Source organism: Pseudorasbora parva, chromosome 6, assembly GCF_024679245.1.
Source record: "Pseudorasbora parva isolate DD20220531a chromosome 6, ASM2467924v1, whole genome shotgun sequence".
Lineage (NCBI taxonomy): Eukaryota > Metazoa > Chordata > Actinopteri > Cypriniformes > Gobionidae > Pseudorasbora > Pseudorasbora parva.
In genome coordinates this window covers 38597201-38620468 of record NC_090177.1, presented here as the reverse complement: position 1 = coordinate 38620468, position 23268 = coordinate 38597201, and the positions used below count along the sequence as shown (strand labels likewise).

The window sequence follows — 23268 nt, the reverse complement described above, 5'->3', positions numbered from 1 at the left end:
ATGAATTGATACGCTGATTCATAACCGTTCAAAGCTTTGTTTTGAAATCGTTTTTGCGCACAAAAAATAAACTTTCATAAAATGGTTGTAGAGCCACTATAGTGAGATGGGCTTTGTATCGACGTCTTTAGTGCCTTTATGGGTCTTGAAAGAGGACCTTGTTTGAAAGAGGCCTTTCTGAGCCATCAGATTTCAACACATCTCTTCATTTGTGTTCCGAAGATGAACGGAGGTCTGACGGGTGTCCAACGACATTAGTAGTAATTAAGTAATTAATGACAGAATTTTCATTTTTGGGTGAACTAACCCTTTAACTGGTAGTTTGTGTGGGTCATTATGGAAATTATCCGGCTATGTCTGTGTTTTTTTATTATTTGCATGTTGTCAGTAGATCACAAGCTAAACTTTCCACTCCCATCAGCGTTTTTTGGGAATTTTGCTCTCATGCTAAATGCTCTCTTTGCTCTGTTTAAATCTGTCTCCTAGTGTGAATAGGCCTCAAGTTAATATGTTCTTTCTGGCATAATGCTCAATCCTAATTTATAATTTCACCCCTTCAGGTCCATTTAAACCCTGTGATAACCTGTTTGACAGTTGGGTGGTACGGCTTGGCATGTGGCTCATCTCTTTGGTCTCGCTGACGGGAAACAGCCTTCTCCTCTTGACTGTCTTTGCATCCCCCAGCTATCTCTCCCCTGTTAAGTTCATCATCGGCACCATCAGCAGTGCCAACCTGCTTACGGGCCTGTGTACCGGCACCTTGGCATTGGTCGATGCCCGGACATTTGGAGAGTTCGCCCTTCACGGAGCTCAATGGGAAATGGGTGCAGGCTGCCAAACAACAGGCTTTCTTTCAGTACTAGCCTCGGAGGGCTCCATACTCTTCCTGACTTTGGCTGCAGTGCAGTGCAGCGTATCCGTGTCGTGTGCTCGCGCCTACGGAAAGTCGCCCTCCCTTGGAAGCGTGCGAGTCGCCTCTGTGGCATGCTTGGCGCTTTCGTTGGCAGTCGCCGCTTTGCCGCTAATTGGGGTCGGGGAGTACGGGGCAACTCCACTTTGCACGCCGTCACCTCTGCCTGATGGCGAACCTTCCACGTTGGGTTTTATGGTCGCTCTGATAATGATGAACTCCCTGTGTTTCCTGGTGATCACCGGAACTTACATCAAACTGTACTGGGACCTGATAAAGGGTGACTTCGACAGCATTTGGGATTGTGCCATGATCAAGCACGTGGCCTGGCTCATCTTCACCAACTGCTTGCTCTACTGCCCCGTAGCCTTCCTCACCTTCTCCTCCCTTCTGGGACTCTTTCCTGTGAGTGAGGAGGTTGTCAAATCAGTCGTCCTGGTACTTCTGCCTCTTCCTGCAAGCATCAACCCCTTACTCTACCTCATCTTCAATCCACACTTCCGTGAAGATGCACGTCTTCTTTTTAGCAGAGCTCACCACCATCATGAACGCAACCTCGATTCCTTCGTCTCGGTTGACACTGAGAAAAGCTCATATGACTCCACTCAAGCCCTGGTGTCCTTTGCTGCTGAAGCGGATGCAGTGTTCGAGAGTTCATCAGCACCAAACCCAGAGACAGGCGGACGGTTTTCTTGCCCACCCTCTGTGCCTCTCATCCCATGCCAGATGCAGATGAAACCCTCAACAGAGAGGGAGAACGCTGGAGAGAACCTGGTCAGGTCAACACCAGAACTCATTGCCAAAGAGCAGGAGCAGTTTAGGAGCAGTGGACTGGAAACTCATAATGGCACCTTCTTTTCTAGAGTCTACCACTCCCCGATTCTCTCAGCTCATTCTTAAGTCTTCTCCTAAACTCTAACGTTTTCAAGGACTCTCTGAGAGTGAGAAGTCGTGAGCCTACACATGAACTGACCCCTAAAACCTTCAGAGCTAACGAACAATAAACTGTGGGACTATATACAGCTATATACTGTCCCAACTGCTACATGGCATATAAAAAGAGCCTAACAACATTTTGAGACACAATCTTGTGGACTATTCAGTAATTTAAGCAACAATCTTCAACTTTCAGAAACAAATCCGCATTTATTTTTTGCAACTTGTTTGTGTAAGTAGGCTTAAAGGAATGTTCCGGGTTCAGTATATCACCATCCAGGGAATACTGAGGATTTTCAAATAAAAGAATTTCATGTTTAATTTCAACTCAACGGCATAATGGATGAACAATGGAAGTTTGCAGGGTAAATTAGTGCATCGGCATAAAAAATTTAATTCACACTGTATCTACAAAACAGAGTTAGATCATTACAAACCATCAACAGAAGTTATTTTGGTAATACATAACCAGAAACGAATCTACCTAGAACAGTAGTCACAGCTAAAATGATTTACAGTTTCAATATATATATATATATATATATATATATATATATATATATATATATATATATATATATATATATATATATATATATATATATATATATATATATATATATATATATATATATATATATATATATATATATATATACACGTTTTTTGGTGCTTTAAATGTTAATGTTTTGAACCTGGAACATACCTTTAATTATAAAATTATCACAGGGATGTTTGCTGATGTAAAATGAGTTATGTATCTAAATATTTCAATGTGAAAAGGGTCTCTGCATAAAGCTCAATTTGTGTCATGTATCTCAAAGCATTATGCATTCATTTCCAAGTGTGTATATATCAAAGTCTTGTAATTATTTGCAAGTTGTAACTTGTATGCCTCTACTTTTCAAAAAAGAAGAAGAAAAAAAAATTGTATGTATGTATGGGAAGGTAAATACACTATGTATATGGTCTAGTGTCTTGAGAGAGAAACAAACCTTTGTGATGCTAAAACAAGGCCAGAATCATACTCTCTGCAAGTACACAAAATGCTTTGCCAGTTCTCTGCAAGCTCCCAGTCACACTGCACATATTTAAAAAGTATTGTGGTGATATGAAACCTCGAGAGAACAGAGCTACCTTCAGATGTCTGTGCCATGAATTCAGGTAGCCTAGGAAACAGTGTGCTAATTGATACCAAATCCCACCTGACAGTAACTGACAGAGAATGCAGTATGTATTAAAATGAGTTAAAACGTACCGGTAATCAATCCGTAACGCAACACAGCGTGGACATCGAGCTTTCGTACTTGCATGGACTATGTCTGAGCCTTACAACATCTATTTTCAGAGCTGCATGCGTCAAGCCCACAGGTTTGAGGAAGAGCAAAAAGTTAAATGAACATGTCAGTGCTATAAACTGAAGATATAAAAAGAATTATGCGTGATTTGATTAGATTGTAATAAAGCTTGGTCGGGATCTTTTACAGATTGTAAAGTAGGCTAGCTATTGTATTGTAAAATATAACTACCTCTGATCTAGCATGCTATACTTTTTTTTATCCTTAATGATTTCTATTCTTTTTATATTAAATGTATATTAAAATGTAATTTTTTATATTGAAATTTTAAGATCTTTGTACAACAGACACTATTCTGGATGTAAATATTTTAATATTTCTGTACACATGTGATAAAGAATGATTTAATAAAGTTATTAGTTTCATAAATGTATGTCTTGAGGACTACTGAACAATTCAGAGGGATGTGAATGTAGCATATCTGGAAATTTTATTACATTCATATCATCAACAATAAACCCAGATATAAAAGAAACCATACAAATGAGATTCAGTTAATATGAATTGTATGCTTGGTAAATACACTTCATGCACATTTTCTTGGGTTACTGTAAAGTGCTTCTCTCTTGTGTGCAAGTTTTTTTGTTTTTTTTTTAATTCTCAGTAATCTTTTCTTCCGTCTCCACACAACACGAGAGAAGGGAAATCAGAGTGAATAAAATAACAATGGCTCCCCCCAGTGGCGCGTGTGTGTAATAGTGTATAAACATTTGATCTCAGACCTTGCAAGAAAAAATCCTTGTTCTTCTGGACTGCATGTTCAGCCGTCCATTTCTTTGCCTTCTCTAGATATAGTGGTTTGCTGTATTTAAATTCTGAGGGCTGGAAAATAAGACACGGCATTCATTTTCAAGAAGTAGCCTATGTTAGAACAATGACAGTTCATGTAGGTTGTCTACAAACCGAAAGGTTGGTGGTTCAATCCCCGGTTCCACCTGACCAAGTGTCGAAGTGTCCTTGAGTAAGACACCTAACCCCAGCTGCTCCCGACGAGCTGGATGGCGCCTTACATGGCTGACATCGCCGTCGGTGTATGAATGGGTGAATGTGAGGCAAAATGTAAAGCACTTTGGGTGGCCATAGGGTCTGTTAAAAGCGCTATATAAATGCAGTCCATTCTCAAAGGAGCGAACATGTTCAGTTCGAAGGGTACTGCAAGCTGTGTAGGGGAAAAGGGAACACCGATAAATCACTTCACAGGAAGTGGAGTGTAAAAATCCCCCAAATGTCATTGTGCGTGGCATCATCTATTTTTGTAGTCTATGCACCTGTCTGAACCAACGACGGAGCGGAGCCGTTAGAGTTTTTTTTTTTTGTGTGTGCAAAAGTTCAAGTATACAAACTGTACACAGAACATGAAAATATACAGTATACACTGTGAATATAGAAGTATGTAAGAAAATACACTGTTACACACCTCGGGTCATTAACAGCACTATATACTTGATATATGAGAAAACAGATATTCTTTTATCATTGTTTTGTTCTTGTTATATTATTTATAATGAATTGATTTAGGAATACTAAAAACAGGCTGATGTCTAACTTTACAAAATGAATGAGGAGGAGGAGGGTAGTGAATGACGTCCTGTGTTGCTAAAGACACGAGGTATGCATTTAAGGCTTAAAAAGGCATGACTCAAAATTTCCTTCCTTGATCTACTCCAAGCTGCTCCATATCTACACGCCCACTCCTCTACCAAACATTTGGCTTCGGTTTGAGCTTCCTGATTGGGTAATGGGAGTATGGACAATCTCTCCTCATATGTCACTTAGAGTGATGTGCCAAAATGTCAATATATTCGACTTAAAGGACAACTCCGATAAAAAATAATAACCTAGGGGTTATTAACACATGGTTAACAAGTAGATCATTCTCTGGGATGCGTTTTCATAAAAACCGAATGTAAAGAATTTTATCTCTAAAATTAGATTTTAACACTTGTGTATGGGGCACAGAGTAGTTATATTAAATCACTAGTTAATACCACTAACAAGGCTCAAAATAGCCTCACACTAACACTGCAGCATAATGAGGGTCCCTACATGCAAACCGAAGCATTGAGAACTTTGTAAGTGTACAGTACACTTGTACTGTTTGAGTACCATGAGTGGGTGTGTAGTATTGGAGCAGCTTGGAGTAGATCAAGGAAGGAAATTTTGAGTCATGCCTTTTAAGCCTTAAATGCATACCTCGTGTCTTTAGCGACACAGGACGTCATTCACTACCCTCCTCCTCCTCATTAATTTTGTAAAGTTAGATACTTTATAAACACAGTACATTACGCATATACGGACAGCAGCCATCTTGGAAAACTGGCCATCTTGAGCTGGTCGATAGGAATTAAGTTTGTGAAATCGAATTACATGGAAATTTGTATTTGTATTTATTTATTTTCTCTGCTGGGTTCAGCGCTTTCTTCTGGAAACAACAGACCATATGAGATTCCAAGTCACAGTTCATCACTTTTAGCACACCGTTCGTAGCTCGACTCGTCGAGACTGTTTTCCAAGATGCCGCCTGTCTGTAAACGCACATGCACTGTGTTTATAAAGTATCTTCTTATTAAACTGTTTGTACTCTTACAAAGTTCTCAATGCTTCGATTTGCATGTAGGGACCCTCATTATGCTGCCGTGTTACTGTGAGGCTATTTTTAGCCTTGTTAGTGGTATTAACTAGCGATTTAATTTCACTTATTATAAGCTAATCGGTTTTAAAGATAAAACTCTTTACATTTGATTTTCATGAAAACGCATCCCAGAGAACGATCTACTCAGTAACCATCAGGCCTGTAGTACCCCTCTCAGATACTGAAGCTTTGGCGCCTCGATCGCCCCCCGGTGAGCGGTCCCAGTATAGCCGTACCTCCGTTTTCTAATGGACGCGAGGCAAACTAAACAATAAAATTACACGTCAAATATTTTTTCCCCAAAGTTAGTTTATGTCATTGAAGGCAGTTATCATCACGATGATTTCATTTCAAGTGTTTGTTTTTAAAATAAGTTTTAGTTAGTTATCTGATGCTATAAAAGTGCGCGGGGGGGGGGGGGGGGGGTGACGTCATGATTGACAGCTGAGATCGGCGGCTTCTCTGAGGGAAGTTGTCACTGAGGCAGTAACAGACTTTTTTCAGGATTTTTGGGAGCAGATTGGAGCTTTGGCTTTTAATTTCTACATTTCCATAACTGTTTATTTCACACCAACATAATTAATTGTTTTGCATCTGTGAGAGTGTAGGCGGGCTTTTGATATCGCGACTGTACTTCCTGCTCTACTTCCTGCTCTCTATTACGCAGACTCAGTCCCAAGATGTCAGCGCCGTGCAGGCCGCCTGAAAGCTTCAAATCTGGCAAACGGAAAAGGATGATGTTGAGTCGTCCATATTTTTTTACGGTCTATGGTAACCATGTGTAAATTACCCTTAGGTTCATTTCCGGAGTTGTCCTTTAAATGGTTTAGGGCCAAAACACTGACGACTAAAACAGCCATTATGGCACTCTTTATGTCGCTGTAGCCATTGAAGTAAGTCCAATTTACTTCTATGTCGATTCTACACAGACTGCAAACGCTGTGATTGGTCTGCCAGAATCCCTTCCTCAGGAGAACACATGCTCCCTCTGCATGTGGGTTAGGGTTAGATCTGAGCTTAGTTGTCACTGAGACACCAACATATTTTTTTTTCAGGATTTTCGGGAGGAGATTGGAGATTTAGCTTTATTTTCTACATTTCTATAACTGTTTATTTTACACCAACGTAAACTATACTAACAGATACTATGGGAGTGTGGGCCGGACATTTTGCTAAATCTATGCATTACATAACACATTTATTATTTTTTAAACCAAGACCAGTTGTATTCATTATTTAATGTATGATTGAACAAATCTGTTAGTTTACAGCCATCATTTTTCAAGTACATTCCATCCAGACAAAGACTGGCTGGCCAGATATATTATTACATATCAGTATTACACAGTCATTTTATTTTACAGCAGTAGCAAAAATAGCTTGAAATGTGATGAGTTTCTCTCTTTTGTTCTCCATTCGGACATCTGTGAACCCAGAGGATTGCAGCGCTTCCATGTAGACCTCAGGACGCCAGCTCTCCCCGCTAAACATGTTCTTCGAGGCTACTTTTTTAACACTATCTAACCTGAGAGTCGTAACCATAATTCCACCTGGGGAACAGAAAAGATTTTGTTTTGAATGTTGAAATAATTGTCTGAGAGTGACATGTCTTTAATCTAGGTCCACCGCTTAATTCTCAAATCATCCTCACATGAATCATCAGGTAAACTTCTGAACTACATGGTGTCATTAATGCAAAACCATATTATACCAATTTAAAAAAATTAACATTTCACTTCAGTCGTTATGCTTGTACTATCATTTTAATGAAAAAGTCTATTCGTTTTTTGTTTTGTTTTCGGAGAAGGCAGCCGCATTGATTATGTTTACATGCAGACTTTCCAGCAGAGATAAGCTCCAATCTGTTATGATACAGAACTGCAGAGACAAGGGTGAGTATGTTTTATTGAGCGGAACCAGTAATGTGAGCAGATGATAAGGCAGTGCAGGTGAGCTGAGGTCTTAAATGGTGGTCACAGGTGAGAGATGCAGAGAGATGCTGGAGAACGAGGAACACAGAACCACTAAATGCTGGAGAACAGGTAACACAGAGACACTAGGCGATGGAGAACGAGGAACACAGAGACACTAGATGCTGGAGAACGAGGAACACAGAGACACTAGGCGATGGAGAACGAGGAACACAGAGACACTAGGCGATGGAGAACGAGGAACACAGAGACACTAGGCAATGGAGAATGAGGAACACAGAGATACTAGATGCTGGGGAACGAGGAACACAGAACCACTAGACGCTGGAGAACGGGTAACACAGAGACACTAGGCGATGGAGAACGAGGAACACAGAGACACTAGGCGATGGAGAACGAGGAACACAGAGACACTAGATGCTGGAGAACGAGGAACACAGAGACACTAGGCGATGGAGAACGAGTAACACAGAGACACTAGGCGATGGAGAACGAGGAACACAATGGAGAACGAGGAACACAGAGACACTAGGCGATGGAGAACGAGGAACACAGAGACACTAGGCGATGGAGAACGAGGAACACAGAGATACTAGGCGATGGAGAACGAGGAACACAGAGACACTAGGCGATGGAGAACCAGGAACACAGAGACACTAGGCGATGGAGAACGAGGAACACAGAGACACTAGATGCTGGAGAACGAGGAACACAGAGACACTAGGCGATGGAGAACGAGGAACACAGAGACACTAGGCGATGGAGAACGAGGAACACAGAGACACTAGGCGATGGAGAACCAGGAACACAGAGACACTAGGCGATGGAGAACGAGGAACACAGAGACACTAGATGCTGGAGAACGAGGAACACAGAGACACTAGGCGATGGAGAACGAGGAACACAGAGACACTAGGCGATGGAGAATGAGGAACACAGAGATACTAGATGCTGGGGAACGAGGAACACAGAACCACTAGACGCTGGAGAACGGGTAACACAGAGACACTAGGCGATGGAGAACGAGGAACACAGAGACACTAGGCGATGGAGAACGAGGAACACAGAGACACTAGATGCTGGAGAACGAGGAACACAGAGACACTAGGCGATGGAGAACGAGTAACACAGAGACACTAGGCGATGGAGAACGAGGAACACAATGGAGAACGAGGAACACAGAGACACTAGGCGATGGAGAACGAGGAACACAGAGACACTAGGCGATGGAGAACGAGGAACACAGAGATACTAGATGCTGGGGAACGAGGAACACAGAACCACTAGACGCTGGAGAACGGATAACACAGAGACACTAGGCGATGGAGAACGAGGAACACAGAGACACTAGGCGATGGAGAACGAGGAACACAGAGACACTAGATGCTAGAGAACGAGGAACACAGAGACACTAGATGCTGGGGAACGAGGGACACAGAACCACTTGACGCTGGAGAACGGGTAACACAGAGACACTAGGCGATGGAGAACGAGGAACACAGAGACACTAGGCGATGGAGAACGAGGAACACAGAGACACTAGATGCTAGAGAACGAGGAACACAGAGACACAAGGCGATGGAGAACAAGGAACACAGAGACACTAGACGCTGGAGAACGGGTAACACAGAGACACTAGGCGATGGAGAATGAGGAACACAGAGACACTAGGCGATGGAGAACGAGGAACACAGAGACACTAGGCGATGGAGAACGGGTAACACAGAGACACTAGGCGATGGAGAACGAGGAACACAGAGACACTAGATGCTGGAGAACGAGGAACACAGAGACACTAGGCGATGGAGAACGAGGAACACAGAAGCTGTGTCCCAAAGTGAAGTGCGCGCACTTCGAAGGCCGCATTTGAAGTGCGATTACGTCATACCTGCACTACGAAGACTGTCCCAAAGTGAAGGCTGCACCCTCTGAAGGCCGCATTTGAAGTGCGATTACGTCACAGCGGCACTACGTAGGCTGTCCCAAAGGGATGGCTGCACCTCTGAAGGCCGCATTTGAAGTGCGATTGCGTCACAGCGGTGCGACGAAGGCTGCCGCAATTCATGAGCGACTTCAAAATGCGCCCTTCGGTTCTCAGGCAAAGGAAGGGTACAGCAGATGGGACCTTCCCATAACTTCGCACCCTTCCCTATCCCAGAATTCATAGCACACTGGTGACTACAGGATTTCACTGGTCCGCATTCCCGCGGCACTCGATCAGATTCCAGTTAAAGACGGTAGCGGTCGGTAACTCAAGTGTAGCCTGTGTACTATTAAACACAACAGCGCAAGCGAAGTAAATAAAACGTTCAATGTTAGTGCACACAGTTCCCAGTTCCCTGCCCTGAGCAAGATGAACTTTAATTTCCCCAATTTTTAAATGCTATTTATTTCTCAACCATTATCTCAAGAAGATGAATCAGTCCATTATCACCCTTTTCGCTATTTCTTTTTTTCTTACACTTTCTTTAAATAGCCTTCAAAATATAATCTGCGGGGCGCTGTATTTTCGCCCTGCTCCCGCTATTCCGCACCGCACCATTCCGCTCGCGCAAAATTCACTCCGTGCTCACCCGCTATAAATTATTTTATTCCCGACCCGACTGATCCAGCTAAATTTAGATGTTGTTTCCAGAATCTATCTTTTAAATTTCCCTTACAGAAAGAGAGACACTGGATAGGAATTGTCCGTGCAATCATTTATTTTTCTTACAGCCTAGGCTATTGTAGCCTATGTCAACACCGTAACTAAAACAAATATCACAGAAAAATAGGCTAAATCAAATGTGACATCTGTCACTCAGAATTATAAGAAAAAATACAAACAAACGAAAACTGCTGACTTAGCTGCTAAAATAAAGTTTATATATATATATGAATGAACTGACGACGGTCAACATCGATCCTCCAAAGGCTGAATGCGTGGCCGACACAGAACAATTTAAATGGCTAGCTTATTATTTTTTATGCTAAATTAAGTTATTTGTAAATTAAATGAACTGCTGTCTATTGTTCATTTTCGTTAACTTCAAACAGGCTAAATTAAAGAGAAGTGTTTTTTCTATAGCCTAGCTATTGTTTATTTTTTGGCTAATGCACGTTATAATTTGTAGCTACATTAAACACATTTATGTTTATACATATATTTTCTTGTCATGTAATTTAAAATGTGTAAATGAAAATAAATTGGTCTATTAGCCTGCGTAGGCTTTTTACAATATAGCCTATTTATAGACCAATAAAATAACTTAAGTTTAACATTAGAAACAACAATTTTTTATTATCAGCCAAACCAGAAGAAAACACTTTTCTACACTTTCATTACGCTGAGCGGGAGAAGCTGGAGCTGGACCGGGATGGGGAATAATGCACAATAGAGATTCTGGGATGAGTGCATATTTCCACTGTCCGCAGCTCTGCGGGGCCGAATCGGTCGACAGCTGCATGGCATGCCATAAAAAATGCATCTGAGATGATGAGTTGAATAAAAATAAGTAGGCCTACTTAAAAAAAACAAAAAAACAAACAAACTTGGACGTATATAGGCTAAATGTTTAAAATATATTGTAACAGTTACATTTAACATAATAAATAAACTGTTAACTAATATTTGCAATTTGACAACCGGCTACATATTTACATGCTTATGGTCCAGCCCATCGTCGCAGGCTTTGAAGCATGTCAAAACCCAATAGAAAGCTCAAAAAAAAGTATATATATATATATATATATATATATATATATATATATATATATATATATATATATATATATATATATATAAGTAGTAGTATATGCTCCATTTCTCTTTTTAAAATCTCCTCACGAACGTCCGCCGTCAGTTGTTAGAACCAGCTAGTCCATTAACGGCGCTTGGTTCATTGTTGCCAAGTCTGGAATGGGGTTGCATTTAGGCTACTGTTGCTTTGGGGTGTTTGTAGCCTATAGTCCACAGGTTAAGTTGTCTTTACTTAAGCAATATTTCTACCGCCCGCGCCCCGCATTTTGGCCCATTCTGGCTGTGATTCCGATACTTTTGAATAACAATTGTAGGGGTTTTATTATTCAGACCCGGCAACCCTGTCCCTCGGTTCGCCCTTCGTGCACTTCGTGCACTTTGAAGGCGTGGCCTGGTCTGGCCTTCGAAGTGCATGGCCTTGGAAGTGCGCACCCTTCACTTTGGGACACAGCTAGAGACACTAGGCGATGGAGAACGAGGAACACAGAGACACTAGGCAATGGAGAACGAGGAACACAGAGACACTAGGCGATGGAGAACGAGGAACACAGAGACACTAGGCGATGGAGAACGAGGAACACAGAGACACTAGGCGATGGAGAACGAGGAACACGGAGGCACTAGATGCTGGAGAACGAGTAACACAGAGACACTAGGCGATGGAGAACAAGGAACACAGAGACACTAGGCGATGGAGAACGAGGAACACCGAGACACTAGGCGCTGGAGAACCAGGAACACAGAGACACTAGGCGATGGAGATTGAGGAACACAGAGACACTAGGCGATGGAGAACGAGGAACACAGAGACACTAGGCGATGGAGAACGAGGAACACAGAGACACTAGGCGCTGGAGAACGAGGAACACAGAGACACTAGGCGCTGGAGAATGAGGAACACAGAGACACTAGGCGCTGGAGAACGAGGAACACAGAGACACTAGGCGCTGGAGAACCAGGAACACAGAGACACTAGGCGATGGAGAACCAGGAACACAGAGACACTAGGCGATGGAGAACCAGGAACACAGAGACACTAGGCGATGGAGAACGAGGAACACAGAGACACTAGGCGATGGAGAACGAGGAACACAGAGGCACTAGATGCTGGAGAACGAGTAACACAGAGACACTAGGCAATGGAGAACAAGGAACACAGAGACACTAGGCGATGGAGAACGAGGAACACAGAGATACCAGATGCTGGAGAACGAGGAACACAGAGACACTAGGCGCTGGAGAACGAGGAACACAGAGACACTAGGCGATGGAGAACGAGGAACACAGAGACACTAGGCGATGGAGAACGAGGAACACAGAGACACTAGGCGCTGGAGAACGAGGAACACAGAGACACTAGGCGCTGGAGAATGAGGAACACAGAGACACTAGGCGCTGGAGAACGAGGAACACAGAGACACTAGGCGCTGGAGAACCAGGAACACAGAGACACTAGGCGATGGAGAACCAGGAACACAGAGACACTAGGCGCTGGAGAACGAGGAACACAGAGACACTAGGCGCTGGAGAACCAGGAACACAGAGATACTAGGCGATGGAGAACCAGGAACACAGAGACACTAGGCGTTGGAGAACAAGGAACACAGAGACACTAGGCGCTGGAGAATGAGGAACACAGAGACACTAGGCGATGGAGAACCAGGAACACAGAGACACTAGGCGTTGGAGAACAAGGAACACAGAGACACTAGGCGATGGAGAACCAGGAACACAGAGACACTAGGCGATGGAGAACAATGGAGTTACAGGGGAGACGCTGGAGACAGGTCAGACGTTTGCTGGAGTCCGTTGTTTTAGCTTTGGTTGACATGTACCTTGCACCAACGAGACCGCACAATGAGTGACTGAGGTGTTAATGTGCTCGTGCTTATGAGGGTGCTGATCAGGGCTGCAGGTGGAGGTGATTAGCACTCAGGTGAGGGTGTGCGCTGTGATACCGTGACGTTGGAGCCTGGCGTTTCTGTGACACAACCCTAATCAAACTAAAAATGGAAAACTTTTTGGACATTAATTTACCCAACAACATTTTGAAAACCTTAGCATTATTGCCTAAATTATTGTATAAATGTGAATTTATTAAAACAGTATGTCATGCGTATGCATATTACGTTCGGTCTACCCGACTTTTCCCCTATGTCCCAGCGCTTTGCGCTAATTATGGGAGTTAAGTATTAATAGTTAACAGTAATTAATAGTTACCTAAAAGCTACCTATTAATTTATTGTGGTTTACTTAATCTGTCACTATATCTTTTTACTCAAAGGTATTATGTAATTTAATCGACAAATCTAAATGGACTGTTCAGAAATCCAGCAGACTCTAGCCACGTTTACATGCACACTTCTTTGTCGTTTCGATTAAAATAATTCCGATTGAAAGATTTAGTGGACGTTATCTAAACCGATCTGGCGTTTACATGTGCTGATTTTCAATCGCAATCACAGTTTGTCTGCTGCATCAGAAATCTCGACTCTGGAATGTGTTTACGGATGCCATAGCAACTCTCCACGGCCACCAGGACTTATACGGTTTTATAAAAGCTATTTATTCGTTGTAAAGTGTAATCATCTCAGAAAAAAATCTATTCTTCTGTCAGGCGCAGTTGAAGTAAAAAGTGCCTGGGACAAACGCTGTCAAGATGAGAGGATGTAGCCGGGCTATGTCTGCGTCATTATGCCAACATTATCTTCATAACTTCTAACGAAATAAAAAGTTTACCCCTCAGAAAAATTAACTCAACATTATAGCCTGCGTGTGAGCGTGGCGCGCGGTCAGTGGTGAAGGCACGCGCTGTGTATCACGCACACTGAAAAGTAATCGGGTCAGGTCGTTTACATGGTGAAATTTTTCGCTTGATCGGTTCTTGAACAGGTTTATCCCACCCCTCTCAAACCGATTACATTTTCATTCGGTTTGGGCATTTTTATTCCGATTGAGGTGTTTATATGGAGCATTTTCATTCGGATTGGACTTTTAAACCGATTACAGTGATCCATGTAAATGCACCTTCTGTTATTCTCATTCACTTCTTAATATATATGACTTCTTAAAGTTTGCTTATAATAAACTTAAGTTCTTGTGATCTCACCTGGTTTCATCACTCTGTGAATGGCTCTCACTCCCGCTTTCAGATCCGGCCAGAAGTAATAACAGTTACAGTGGAACACCTTGTCAACAGTGTTTTCCTCTACTGGCATTGCCACCAAATCACTGCAGTACAACACAGCCTTTCCTCTGGAGATCTGCTCCTTTATGCGCTTCCTGGCCATCTGATGCATGTATTGTGAGTAGTCCACACCGAGCAGTTTCCCTCTCGGGCCCGTGAGGAGCTGCGAGGCCGCCTGCAGGCCGAAGCCCGGCCCGTGACCCAGCTCCAGCACCGTGTCGTTGGGTTGTATGTTGCACAATTTCACTGTGTTCTCCTCCAAAATCTGATTGTGCCATTTAAAGAACTTACTCACCAACCATCCAGTTAAAGAATATGTGGGGTGACCCAGCTGTTTGCCCACTTTGTTAGACAGCATTTCTAGGCACAAAAAACAAAAACAATTATTTATTTTATACACAAACATTGGTTATTACAAAGCAGAATTAAATGCAATTTTTAAAAAAAGCGTAAAATACTAAGTACCAATAATGTATTAAAAAGTAAACAAAAACTTACAATTTATGTATGTATATCAGGCATAACATATGACAGGTGAAGTGAAAAACACTGATTATCTCTTCATCACAGCTCCTGTTAGTGGGTGGGATATATTAGCTGCAAGTGAACATTTTGTTCTCAAAGTTGATTTGAAAAAAATGGGAAAACATGCTTATGCACGTGGGGAGCGAAGGCTGGCCCGTGTGGTCCGCTCAAACAGACGAGCTACTGGAGCTCAAACTGCTCCAGAAGTTAATGCTGGTTCTGATAGAAAGGTGTCAGAATACACAGAGCATCGCAGTTTGTTTTCTATGGGGCGGCATAGCTGCAGACCAGTCAGGGTGCCCATGCTGACCCCTGACCCCACCGAAAGCACCAACAGTGGCACGTGAGCATCAGAACTGGACCACGGAGCAATGGAAGAAGGTGGCCTGGTCTGATGAATCACGTTTTCTTTTACATTATGTTGATGGCCGGGTGTGTGTGCGTCACTTACCTGGGGAACACATGGCACTAGGATTGCTCGTAAATAAGAATAAGGGTTTTAAACTGTTGGTTTTTGTCCCTGACAGGGTGGACAGATCTACCATTTAATATATTTTGTACAATAAATTATTAAAATTATTTACTCTAACTTGACCAAAATAATGTTCAAAATGTCTTTTTGATTTTGAGATTGATTTCTCCAGAACCTCTGACATGCTTAACAAAAGTTCCACCGCCCTATTCAACCCATCTATGCAAACAGTGTTTATTCGCTAACATCAAGAATCTCGGGCATGCACGTTTCAGCATTTTGTATTTAGATGTAAGAGTAACAACTATCGCATTATACATATAGATCTATGTCGAGATCTAAAACTCGAATGGATTTTTTTGGACATCGTAATCTATGCACAATAACGTTTCGCCATGTGCTGGACTAAATGAGAAGGCAATGTCCATTCTCTGCGTTGCGTTCTAGTCTAATGTAAACACATAATTTACAGACAAATGTATGTTTAAATGGTTTCAGGGTTAAAGGCTATTAGTTTCGACATTCCTTTGCCATGTTCTCTGAGAGCGACGGTCTTACAAAATATAGTAGACTAGCACACGTTGACGATTTTAATAACCTACTACAAATATAGTTAATAACTCATTTAATCAAGTCAACGCGTGTTGTTGTCATAACAGTAACAGTATTGTATGTCGAGTGCTCCGACTCGCTTTACTTGCCTGCAGTGAAAGGCACCGTGTGAAAATGAAACCGACTGCGCAAACAACGCGTCAGCACATTGATATAGTTTTAACAAAACCAGTAATGAGACATCGTCTAAACGTTATTTAGTTATCCCAAGTACCTGGAACATTACTTAATATATTTTTTTTAAATCTACCATAATGATATTTTACATTCTGATTGTTGTAGTAGATTCCCAGGGACTCCCTCCCCTTACGAAAGGAAAATATATTTACCAATATATTATTTTGAAATTATATTATAATATATTGTAAATACATGGAATAATATATTGATGGTATTATACAATATAATAGATTCCTGTAATATATAGCAAAATATACAAATGATGTCGCTTTCATATATTGTAATATATCGGAGAATATAAATATTAAATACCATTTATTGCCTAATGTTTTACATTATATTTTCCAATATACTGCAATATATTTTTGTTTCGTTATAGGGTCGATCTAACATCACAATGAAATCAATATTTGTGTGGAATATTGCAGTGTAATATAAATTATTAATCCATGCACATCTTTTTTATATATATGCCCTCGTAACCTTTCATTAAAATAGCTTCCCCTCCCTCTTTCAGGTACATCTCATCCTTTCTCCGATGAAGTGAGCAACCTGTCACTTAAATGAGCTCCACTAAACGCAAACCGAACCGTCCTAGATCTATCACTTTTTTATGTTGACATTGCATTTTCAGAAATAATCCAGTTTTTGCCTACCAACACTATATTTTGTATGTTTATTAACATACTAATGAAGACATGGTCACATTTAAACTGTTTTACACTGTCAAAAAAAAAATAGTTCTTGTTCACTTGTTCATCAGCAGAATAGCAAAGTTTCATATACTGAACACAGCTATAAACTGAATCATGAGTGATTTAAACAGGTTGCAATATAGCTTTATCTGTATAGCTTTATCTGCTCTTTAAACAACAGATGCTATAAATGTATTGAGGATTAATTAATGAACAAATCAGAAAGATGCACATTTATTGTAACTTGAAATATGTTTTATTACATTCACATCAAGAAGAAAAGTAAACAAAATAATCATACCATATATTTTATTACATTCACATCATCAAGAAGAAAAGTAAACAAAATAACCATACCACAAATAAAATATTTGTATAATAAACGACAACTTAAAAGCATTATGTATCAGTCATATGTAAAATATAAACCTACTACATGCATACTTTCTTAGCATGCTCTAAATTCTCCTGTGCACTAAGTGCTTCTCTCTTGTGTGCAGCTTTCTTATTTTTATTCTCCGTAGAAGTCTTTTCTTCCGTCTCCACACAACCCTTAAACACAAGAGAAGGGAAACAGTGCAATCAGAGTGAATAAAATAACAATGGCTCCCCCTATTGGCTCATGTGTGTAACGGCAGTGTGTGTTAAAGGGTTAGATCACCCAAAAATGAAATTACTGTCATTAATGCCTCACCCTAATGTCGTTCGACACCCGTAAAGACCACCGTTCATCTTCTGAACACAAATTAAGATATTTGTAGAGCCGCTGTAGTGAGATGGGCTTTGTAACGACGTCTTTAGTGCCTTTATGGGTCTTGAGAGGAAATGACATTGGTGTCAATGAAGGCCTTTTCTGAGTCGTCGGATTTCAACACTAATATCTTCATTTGTGTTCCAAAGTTGAACGGAGGTCTTACAGGTGTCGAACGACATTAGGGGAAGTAATTAATGACATAATTTTCATTTTTGGGTGAACTAACCCTTAAAGGCTTTGCCAGGGTTTAAAGCACAAATCATACCTTGTTCTTTTGGATTGCATGTTCAGCCGTCCATTTCTTTGCCTTCTCTAGATATAGCGGTTTGTTGTACTTAAATTCAGAGGACTGAAAAGTAAGACACTCCATTAACTTTCAAGAAGAATGTTTATAGCAATGACCATCAGAATGCCTCATGAAATAATGAAAGCAGCACAAAAGCAATCAATCCCCAACTTAATACACTGGTTCAGTTAATGGTGTGTCACCACGCTGTTCAAACAAACAGACTTGACCTTTAAAACTGAGGGAGCATGCAGTAGGTCAACTCACTATATCAGCCATGAGTGGGTCGTCGGGGTTCGGTTCGGCCATCAGTAACTGTATGGAGGTGAGCACTGTTGAAATGTTGAGTGAGGGCCTCCAAGCTCCCTTTGAAAGAAAATGCATGAAAACCATAAAAAGTTATACAGTCAGAATAAATATCACTACTAGTGCCATACAAAAATTGTGTTTTGCAAAACAATTCACATTAAAGGTTTGGATTCAGTTATTTTGTCAGTCTTTACCTTTGGTGGCAGTTTCAGAGCATCAAGACAAATGCGTCCTGCATTATCAATGTTGGGGTGATAGATGGGTGTCAGGAAACGCATCTTCGGCGGCTCAAACGGGTACCTTCAAACATGAGAAAAGGGGTTAAACAAATCTTCATTTGTGTTCTACTAAAGAAACAAACACACCTACTATCTGGATGCCCTGGGTGGGTAAGCAGATAAACATTACAGTTTCATTTTTTGGTGAACTATCCCTTTAACATGCTGTGGGTCCCCCTTATGATGCCAAAACGTCATAGCAGAAGCATGGACTCTACGAGACCTGTGGTATCTGAAACCAAGAAATTAGCAGCAAATCCCTAGGTTGCGAGGATGGAACCACCTTGGATCAAACTTGTTGGTCCAGCACATCCCACAGATGCTTAATTTGATTGAGATCTGGGGAATTTAGAGGCCAGGGCAACACCTTGAACTTTTCATCATGTTCCTCAAACCATTCCTGAACAATGTGTGCAGTGTGTTAGTGTGCTTTGTCCTGCTGAAACAGGACACTTCCACCTGGGAACACCATTGTCTGTTCTCTTGAAAGTACCTGCAACAATGTTTAGGTAGGTGGCACGTCAAATTGACGCTCACATGAATGGCCTGACCCACATGCCGTTTACCAGCAGAACGTTGCCCAGAGCATCACACTCCCTCCACTAGCCTGTCGTCGTCCCAGTGATAGCTCTGCCATGTGTTCCCGAGGTAAACGGTAAAGTCGTCCACGTGATGTAAAAGAAAATAGGACTCATCGGACCAGATAACCTTCTTCCACTGCCCTGTGGTCCAGTTCTTACGCTCTGTGCCCATTAAAAGCACTTTCGATGGTGGACAGTCACAGGCATCATCGTAGACAATTTGAATGGTCTGCTCTGTGCAGCACAGTGCACAGTTGTGACAAAACCATCATTACAATTTTGTGTGACTTGCACCACAGTAGACCTTCAGTGCCCTCGTGCATCATTGAGCCTCAGGCGTCCAACACCCTGTCTCCAGTCAGTGGTTTGTCCCTCCTCGTACACTATTGGTCAATTTTCACAACTTCTGACCAAAGCAACCCACAAGCCTTGCCATTCTAGATACTCTGACGCAGTCTCCTTGCCATAACAAGTTACAAGTTGATTACGAGAACTGATTGTTTCCTTGCCATCTAATCTACCCAGACCTGTGGCCTCGTTAGTAGATCATAATGTTTTTGCTCATAACTGTATATATCAGGGGTGTCCAACCTTGCTCCTGGAGGGCACAGTCCTGTGTAGTTCAGCTCAAACTTCAATTAAACACACCTGAACCAACTAATCAGGATCTTACTAGGCATACTAGAAACTTCTAGGTGTGTTGAAGCTAAACTCTGCAGGACAGCGGGCCTTCCGGACTAAGGACTACACTTCATGTGCACTTAGGGTCTTGTGGACTTACAATGGCCATTGCGTGCGCGTGTCCGTTAAGTCCACAAGACCGTAGGGCAGGGGTCGCCAACTGGCGGACTCCAGTCATGCATCCATCTGGACCGCGAAGCCTTTTAACGTAATGAACTAAATAAATGCCAAATGCAATTTAAAAAATAAATAAATAAATAATCACATTTATATCAGGCAGCTCAGTAGAACCGTTTTTTCCTATGTTGCCACGGTTGCGTTGACAGTTAAAGGGGTCAGCTGGGCGTCTCAGGATCTCACACAGGACGCACACATTATATACGGGCAAGCTCAGTTTTGAATCGACTTCTGATAGAAGAGCTGCACGATGGGCGTATCTTGTAGCACAGGGTGAAATCAGTATGTACATGGACGATTTTAGGGAAATATAATATAAATTTAATACATCGTGCAACTCTTCTGTCAGAAGTGGATTCAAAACGGAGCTCACGAGTCCGGTGTGAGATAGCCTACCTGAGATGGGGCGCTGAGCTTCAGTCCGGTGTGAGATAGCCTACCTGAGATGCGGCGCTGAGCTTCAGTCCGGTGTGAGATAGCCTACCTGAGATGCGGCACTGAGCTTCAGTCCGGTGTGAGATAGCCTACCTGAGATGCGGCACTGAGCTTCAGTCCGGTGTGAGATAGCCTACCTGAGATGCGGCGCTGAGCTTCAGTCCGGTGTGAGATAGCCTACCTGAGATGCGGCGCTGAGCTTCAGTCCGGTGTGAGATAGCCTACCTGAGATGCGGCACTGAGCTTCAGTCTGGTGTGAGATAGCCTACCTGAGATGCGGCACTGAGCTTCAGTCTGGTGTGAGATAGCCTACCTGAGACACGGCACTGAGCTTCAGTCCGGTGTGAGATAGCCTACCTGAGATGCGGCACTGAGCTTCAGTCCGGTGTGAGATAGCCTACCTGAGATGCGGCGCTGAGCTTCAGTCCGGTGTGCGACCGTGTTTAGGCGTTACTATGCTCACTGTTGCTATGTTCAGACGCGCGTGCAGTGAAGAGGCACTTTTTAAATTTCATTATTTATTTTTATTTTTTTGCAACCAGAATTTTTATGCTTCTGTTCCATCTTTAAGTACAACTCGGGTCAGCCTTTTGAAATGTTATTTGAGGTTATTTACGTTTTTCTGGATTTAAAGGAACAGTTGAAATAAAGAGATAAAATGTTTCTTGCACTTTTTAATTTTTCCAACATTGGTGGCACTTTATTTTTACCTGTTTGTGTTTCTGGATAATATTGCTAATGATTTTTTACCAGTGCAATTTGAAGCACAGAGAGAGCAGTGCTGAAGATAGCCTACATTTAGTTAGACAGAAACTATACATGTGAATGAACAAAATTATGTTATGAGATTTCTGTTTTGTTTTCTAACCAGGAGCGTTTGTGTTCATTGATTGTTACTGTTTATCTCAGCTCAGCAGAAAAAGCACTTTAGTTGCTAGTAATATTCATCATATTTTTTCTAAGACATGGCTACTGGTTGAATTTAGATATTTTGTACCAAAGCAACTTAAACAGAACAACCTCAAAATGAGATACATTTTGTGAAGGATTACCTGTTTGCTTTCACAATATGAAAAGATGTATATGAGAACATATATTTTGTTTAATAAAGATATTTTTTAATCTACACTAATTTCATTAGTTTGGCAAAAAATACATGAATTCATGTTTTTAGGTATATAATTGTCCGGACCTCGGCCGGTATGGAAGGTTCATTTACTGGACCCCAAGCAATTTTAGTTGAAGACCCCTGCCGTAGGGTTTCCAATTTGTAATTTTTTTAGTCATTTAAGCTTAAAGAAGGGTGCTCGTGACCACCCCCTTTACGGCTGCGGTGCGCCCTCGATGCGCACTTCAGCTGAGCCTGCAAGTTTGCGAGCTACGCAGAGGACTTCTACCCGGCAGTCAAAGCGGCATTACGTCGTGAAAGTGCGGACTCAGAGCAAGACCGTGAGGGTTTAAGATGCTAAAGGGGCCTAAGTTTAGACACCCATATTAGTTGTTAAACCACTTTACCACCAAATGCCATTAATCTGCTGCAAGCATTTTAAATATACTTACTTTATTTTAAACGTACTGCATTTTTTTCTTCTTTTCAAAAGTGCATATTTTAGAGGTGAATACTGTTTACCATTATGAAAGCCTCTCAAAATATAAAACAATACAGAACAAATTAGCATTAAACTAAAATATAGTACAATGCTTTTAATTATTAAAACTTTTACACGTGACCCTGGACCACAAACCCAGTCAAAAGTCGCACAGGTATATTTCTGACAATAGCCAACAACACGTTGTATGGATCAAATTTTTTGATTTTCTTTTATGAAAAATCCTAACAAACCACACGTCACCGGAAAGCTCATCCAGCTTTCAGATGATGAATAAATCAAAATTTCAACAACAAAAAAATGACCCTTATGACTGGTTTTGTGGTTCAGGGTCACACGTTGCCTTCAGTCAGTGTTGACCATCAGGATCCCAAGTGTGTACAATAGTCTCACCTCTCAGGTATGTTGACTTCCAGTGTGAACACGCCTCCTTCATAGGGAGTGCTTGCACCTCCAACAATCTCTGTATCAAACACAGGAGTAATGCAGAGGTGAGGATGTTGTCAGTATTGAAGATATACTTTGATAGTGCATGTCATGTTATATGACGGCAGACTGACGGGCGTGTAGTTCATCCACCCGTCCCTCCGTCTGCCAGCACGAGACTCCCGGAGGAGGCTCGGCACTGAGAAGCTGCATCTCCCGCTTCAGACGACTGATCCTCTGCATGACGAGGCTCTGGATGAACACGTCACGTTTATTTAGCGAGCAGTACTTTTAGCACAATAACTTACACATTAGCAATGGCACATATATCCCCCTTAAAGAACAGCCCAAATGTTAAGATATGAAAACTGCGAAAATATTACATAATACGTCTATAAAAAGAAAATGTTTCCATTATATGACAAATTATCTTCATATCTTGACTTACTAGTGTTGTTACTGCCGAGTTTTGCTTGTTGACTGAACACTAAAGAGCGACCCCCATGTGTGGTTTTGATTCTGCCCGCTAAATGTTTATACGTCATTTGTGCGAC

The 23268-nt window shown here is 41.7% G+C and overlaps 3 protein-coding genes across 4 annotated transcripts in view; 1 reads left to right on the top strand and 2 right to left on the bottom strand.

Annotated features, from left to right (window-relative positions):
- Positions 1-2364, top strand: part of LOC137078990 (leucine-rich repeat-containing G-protein coupled receptor 6) — a 119050-nt gene extending 116686 nt beyond the window's left edge. The window contains exon 18 of the mRNA XM_067446877.1: positions 561-2364. Coding sequence (XP_067302978.1) covers positions 561-1810 — 1250 coding nt within the window. The 3' untranslated portion in view covers positions 1811-2364. The remainder of the gene's footprint in view (positions 1-560) is intronic.
- Positions 2365-6736: 4372 nt separating this feature from the next.
- Positions 6737-16541, bottom strand: zgc:194242 (uncharacterized protein LOC100005854 homolog). Of its 2 annotated transcripts, none has more exons than XM_067447361.1 (3): positions 16392-16541; positions 14616-15053; positions 6737-7386 (listed from the first exon to the last, which is right to left on the bottom strand). In XM_067447361.1, the coding sequence occupies exons 2-3, from the start codon at positions 15049-15051 to the stop codon at positions 7190-7192; spliced, it is 633 nt and encodes a 210-aa protein (XP_067303462.1). In that variant the 5' UTR covers positions 15052-15053; positions 16392-16541; the 3' UTR covers positions 6737-7189. The 2 variants fall into 2 exon arrangements, with proteins under 2 accessions (XP_067303462.1, XP_067303463.1); XM_067447362.1 differs by lacking the exon at positions 16392-16541 and adding an exon at positions 15192-16362.
- Positions 16542-17416: 875 nt separating this feature from the next.
- ube2t (ubiquitin-conjugating enzyme E2T (putative)) lies at positions 17417-23268 on the bottom strand. Its single transcript, XM_067447360.1, has 7 exons — positions 23163-23268; positions 22849-22966; positions 22682-22751; positions 18721-18826; positions 18485-18583; positions 18197-18280; positions 17417-17729 (listed from the first exon to the last, which is right to left on the bottom strand). The coding sequence occupies exons 2-7, from the start codon at positions 22955-22957 to the stop codon at positions 17610-17612; spliced, it is 588 nt and encodes a 195-aa protein (XP_067303461.1). The 5' UTR covers positions 22958-22966; positions 23163-23268; the 3' UTR covers positions 17417-17609.